Genomic DNA, 5,238 nt, shown 5'->3' on the forward strand with positions numbered 1-5,238 from the left:
TCCATCCAGCCCTGTTTTAGATACATTTCATAGAAATGACATACACATTTTCTGCACATACAGGATGAATCAATGTGCAGAAATTTGTTAAAAATCGAGTGTTTAATGCATTGGCGATAAATTCCAAAATGAAATCCTAATAAGAAATCCACACAAAAACAATACAATACAACTGCATTTTAAATTAATTAAATAGTCTGCACTGCTAGGGTCTATCTAGTCTATCTATCTATCTATCTATCTATCTATCTATCTCTCTCTCTCTCTCTCTCTCCTCTTCTCTCTCTCTCTCTCTCTCTCTCTCCATCTTCTCTCATGCTCTCTCTCTCTCTCTTCTCTCTCTCTCTCTCTCTTCTCTCTCTCTCTCTCTCTCTCTCTTCTCTCTCTCTCTTCTCTCTCTCTCTCTCTCTCTCTCTCTCTCTCTCTCTCTCTCTCTCTCTCTCTCTCTCTCTCTCTCTCTCTCTCTCACACACACACACACACACACACACACACACACACACACACACACACACACACACACACACACACACACTATACTTATTTTATTATTCATTGTCCCACTCTTATTTTCTTTGTATGCCAGAAACCGACGATACAACATCCCCAAGTTAATCTTTTGCAATGGCAAATGGATGCACCTCACTATCATTTACACTGGCTGGCGTCGCCTCATTAACCCTACTACTTTCACCTACACAAGCGGTCGCTGGAGATGCCGAACTGAATCTCTTCTCAGGCGGTGGCATTGGCTGCATTGTAGCTCCTTCGACGCCTACTGCAGATGGTGTTACGGTCACAGTGCCGTCCGCCAACGTGGTTATGACAGAGCATCGTCTTAACTGGCCACGTTCCTGCAGCTTACTCTGCATGCGATTCTTCTCCTCAGCGAAGAAGATATTCTCTTGCGACACACCGGTGTGATACTCATTGATCCTATGTACACGACAAGATATCGAAAGCCGCATGAGACATGATATTAAACATGCGACATCGAAAGAGAAATGAGACATGTTATTAACAACGTCGTATTGGAAGATCTAGAGAAATTAAACTATAATAAAAACGTGATGTCATACGAGAAATGAGAAGTGATGCTAAAGATGCAATATCGAAAGGGAAATAATACGATGATTACCACCTGCACGAGCAGGAAACGTGGCAACCATAGATGCCAGTTCAAAACTGTGAGCAGGTAGGAAACACCAAGCTTACACATATACCTATCAAATATGACGGCATCCACACCGAGCTTCTTGACATTGAGTATCTCCTCATTCTCCTCTACTCCCCAAGTAAACATGACCAAGCCTAGATTCTTGGACAGCGTAACCAGTTGTGGCAACCTTATTATGTCACCAGCATACATGCACACACCCTGAAACAGTGACAAGCTAGCTATAAACAATGACAGTGACTGAATAAATGTAGTTTAATAAGTGTGTGCTTATAATATACATTAGTTCAATGCTATACATTATAAACTTATATTACAGCAATAATAACAAAGACAACAAATACAAAAACAATAACAAGAACAAAGATAACAAAATCAACAACCATGATAACAAGAACGTCAACAATAACAACAAGAGATATTAAAAGGCACTTTTGATGTTTTTGCTCCATAAAATTTTTGTAATTTCATTGATGCATGAATGTGGGCTAGCTGACTAACTGACCAGTAGCTTTTCGCACTTGACCAGTCGGATGCAGACTTCAGGGCTTCGCGCGCGAACATCTTCATAGCCAACATGGTTTCCGTGCGCTCCCTGCGACAATAGCATCACGGGATACTTATTCTGCTTCAGCTGCAACCTGCAACAGAACAGCAGACGATTTGTGGCTCGTTATCATCATTAAAATTTCCAAGATATATTGAGACTGGAAGTCCTCTTTGTGATTGAGTGAGTGATCATGTGTTATGACTTTAGTGGCAATTGATAGATATTTGGATGGCAAAACTCTAATAGACATTTTATTGGGGCTCACTGCTATTTCTTGAAAAGATCAAAAGTTAAGAGTGTCCTCTAATTTGATCCATGCATGACAGATCTTAACACTAATTATACTGTGTGCCATTAAATCACCACACTTAGAACATAGAAGTAATGAGATCAGGTGTAAGATAACTGTTATTATCTCACTCCTGTTAGGATTGAGATTAGCATGCTCTACCATTCAGCACAAATTGAATGTGGAACTGTACCATTTTTGGCAATTATCGGGTAGGGAAGGCCTGTAGCACCACCTCAGGCACACCTCAGCCACTTGTGCCTTGTCATGTGGGCTGTCATCACCCACGATATACCGACATACCGCCAAACCTATGTTAGTGGTTATATCTATAGCACATACGCCTGTCTATAAAAGTCACTCCTGTCACTTACCTTGAGTAACCTTAAACACAGGTTCGACTGTATGTCTTATCCATACATCTAGGATGCATGAGTTGTATAAGTAACGTGCTCACATGATGCAGGTGTCCGGATCAAATGATGAGAAGACGATCCTACGGTTAGCAGCGTGGGTGAACACGACCGTCACGATCCTGTCGACAAACTCGTTTTTCTCGAAATAGACTGAATCTAGCTCAGTCGTGCCATCCTGCGAGTGAGAAACGGACCAAAATCATACACTGTGTCGTTTATAATTTTTCGGTCTAATGCGAAGAGAATTTGCAATTCTTTGAAGTTGCAAATTGAGACAGAGATTTTCATGGCGTGGTCATGAGATTCGTACAACAGTTCTATGAATTGTGAAGTTGGTATTATTCAAGGTCGCTACACAACAACATTTACATGTGCGGAATACACTGTTAGACCATTATACAACAATACTTACGTGAACTACGTGAACGTGAAATAAATTAAACTATTATGCGAGGCAGAAGGAAGAAGAATTGACATGTTTTCAAGTACTCTCCTATGAAATAACATGCTACAAGTGGGCAAATGGCTTTCAAGCTGTCTTCCTTATGAAAAGATGTTACATTTATCTATTTACGATTTAGAAACGCGGAGGTTTCTGAATTGGTTGGAAGCTGCTGCATTTCTCACCATGTTCCGCATCGGGTACTTGACCTCAACGTTAAAACCGACGTGTGAGTTGACGCGATTCAGTGCCTCCTCGAGGGTGGGAAAGGGCTGCCAGTCATCTATCGTTGTTGCGCTTGAGCTCCGTCTCACCAAAGCCTCAACATCTGTCGGCAGCAAACACAGAGAACTACTGTACCAGCCACATGTACTGTTCACCACAAAGCTCAATGACGTGCTTGAGCTAGTGTTAAGGATACTCTCAACCTTTTTCACGGGTATTGCTCTAATGAAGATTAAACGTTTATTGACGAATGAATCGAATCAATCACTTGTTTTATTTATAGAGGAGATATATCTCTATGCTCAAGGCAAAAAATTTTATGAAATTTCCAGCACCTAATTATGTTACCACAAAAATTTTGAATTTTTATGTAAAAATGGTATTTTGGATATTTCTCAATTACCACATTTTCTCAATGAGGATACAAAATTTTCGCCACATGTTAAGCACAATATGTACCAAAATAGTGCATCAGGATTTTTCTTTAAGTTTTATATTTACCAAGAAAAATAAAAAAAACTGCCTAAAATTCAAGTCGCACGTTTGAATTAAAAAATTTTTGCGAATAAAGAGACATAACTCATAAAATACGGCATTTAACAACAATCCCTGCGCACTTTTTTACAGCAATATGTTACCATTAAAACGAGTGTAAAATTAAATTATTCCGAGTTGTAATCACAGAGAAATATCCATTTATACATCGACTACTAAGTCAGAAATTGAAACGGAGAAATCAGCGTTTTTGTGACGTCAGCCGCGGCTCACTACACATGTACGCGGGCAAGCAAAACGCTCTGACAGTTCACATGTACCGTTATATGGAGAAATGAGCATGTACACAGGTGGCACATAGTGTTAGCCATCGAATAAAGTTGAAAATGAAAAATCGGTAAAAATTTTCGTAAAACCTTGAGAGTATCCTTAATTAACACGAAAACTATTATCAGAATCTGTATTGTTTTAATACTTTCAGGTAAAACTGTACCAACCCATATTTAGTTGCCACACAGCAGCTACACTTGTAAAGACTACTGCTGCTTATCACAGATTTCAGTGGTTTATGCGAGCAAGTACCTACATTTTCATCAAAATCTGTGTTTTCTCCAATATTTGTTAGTTTAACAAAAAATAGCAAAAAGTGATAACGTTAATCAGTCAGATACATAAATACGACAGCCATTGCCTAACTGTGATGCAGATACAAGGATTGCATTTCATTTTTCAAATGGGCTTTCTGATCAAACTATAAGCCTGCTATCACAGACTACTATAACTATTCTCTCATTGAACTACCCAGCAAAAAGTAGATAAAGACAATGCATAAATATGAATATAGTCTTGTGCATGTCTGCTAACACATAACAACTAATATTACACGTCTATCCCATATATTCGCATAACTGTTAACAAGATAACATAAACCGGGTATTCCTGCATTATAAGTACATCATTATGAGTATATTTTCTGCTGTGAATGACGTGAAGACTCACCAGTTTCATCAACATCCAGAACCTGTTGATCCTGTGCATTTCTCATCTACATTGGTGCAGAGAAAATCCTTAAGCATTGCTTATGTGTATTCCATACAGTTTAGCAGAATAAAGTAAGTGCAAAATTCATTTGAACCCTAGCTACTTTCACTGAAAATTCATGTCCAAACGAGACAAACCTCACAGAGGAAATTTGTATTGGATACACAGATAAGCACGTGCCACCACGAATCACCAAGGTGTGTAGGATATAAAACTGACACGAACCTTGAGCCGCTGCAGTCGATAAACACTAAGGTCTTTGACAGGAATCTCATACAGTTCATCCAGCATCTCTTTCTTTGTGCTTCTCTGAAATAAAATGGCTGAGATTAAAACTTGCTCACCTCATGTTAAGGAAGGTATCCAATAAAAGCACCCCTATGACCACCTCACTCATCCACAGCCAATGCCCAATGAACCTCGATCTTACCCTATAGGCATCACTCGTGAAACAAACACTTATGGTTAAAGCCGCACAATGCGCATCCAAACGCTAATTTCTCCAGTACTAGACTAGCAAATACTTCGTGTCATGCATAATCACACTACCTTATGACAAAATAAACTCGATCTAGTTGCTCGATCCAATTTCACTGCGCGTTT

General features: G+C 39.3%; 1 protein-coding gene across 1 annotated transcript in view; it reads right to left on the bottom strand.

Moving 5' to 3' along the window:
* Positions 1-548: 548 nt before the first annotated feature.
* Positions 549-5,238, bottom strand: part of LOC106806208 (glycerophosphocholine phosphodiesterase GPCPD1-like) — a 19,630-nt gene continuing 14,940 nt past the window's right edge. The window contains exons 11-17 of the mRNA XM_014808081.1: positions 4,861-4,944; positions 4,594-4,639; positions 3,060-3,202; positions 2,474-2,607; positions 1,683-1,818; positions 1,224-1,378; positions 549-936 (exon numbers count right to left, since the gene is read on the bottom strand). Of these exons, the coding sequence (XP_014663567.1) occupies positions 612-936; positions 1,224-1,378; positions 1,683-1,818; positions 2,474-2,607; positions 3,060-3,202; positions 4,594-4,639; positions 4,861-4,944 (1,023 nt within the window). The 3' untranslated portion in view covers positions 549-611. The remainder of the gene's footprint in view (positions 937-1,223; positions 1,379-1,682; positions 1,819-2,473; positions 2,608-3,059; positions 3,203-4,593; positions 4,640-4,860; positions 4,945-5,238) is intronic.

The sequence above is a fragment of the Priapulus caudatus genome, unplaced genomic scaffold (genome assembly GCF_000485595.1).
Source record: "Priapulus caudatus unplaced genomic scaffold, Priapulus_caudatus-5.0.1 Scaffold147, whole genome shotgun sequence".
Classification (NCBI taxonomy): domain Eukaryota; kingdom Metazoa; phylum Priapulida; class Priapulimorpha; order Priapulimorphida; family Priapulidae; genus Priapulus; species Priapulus caudatus.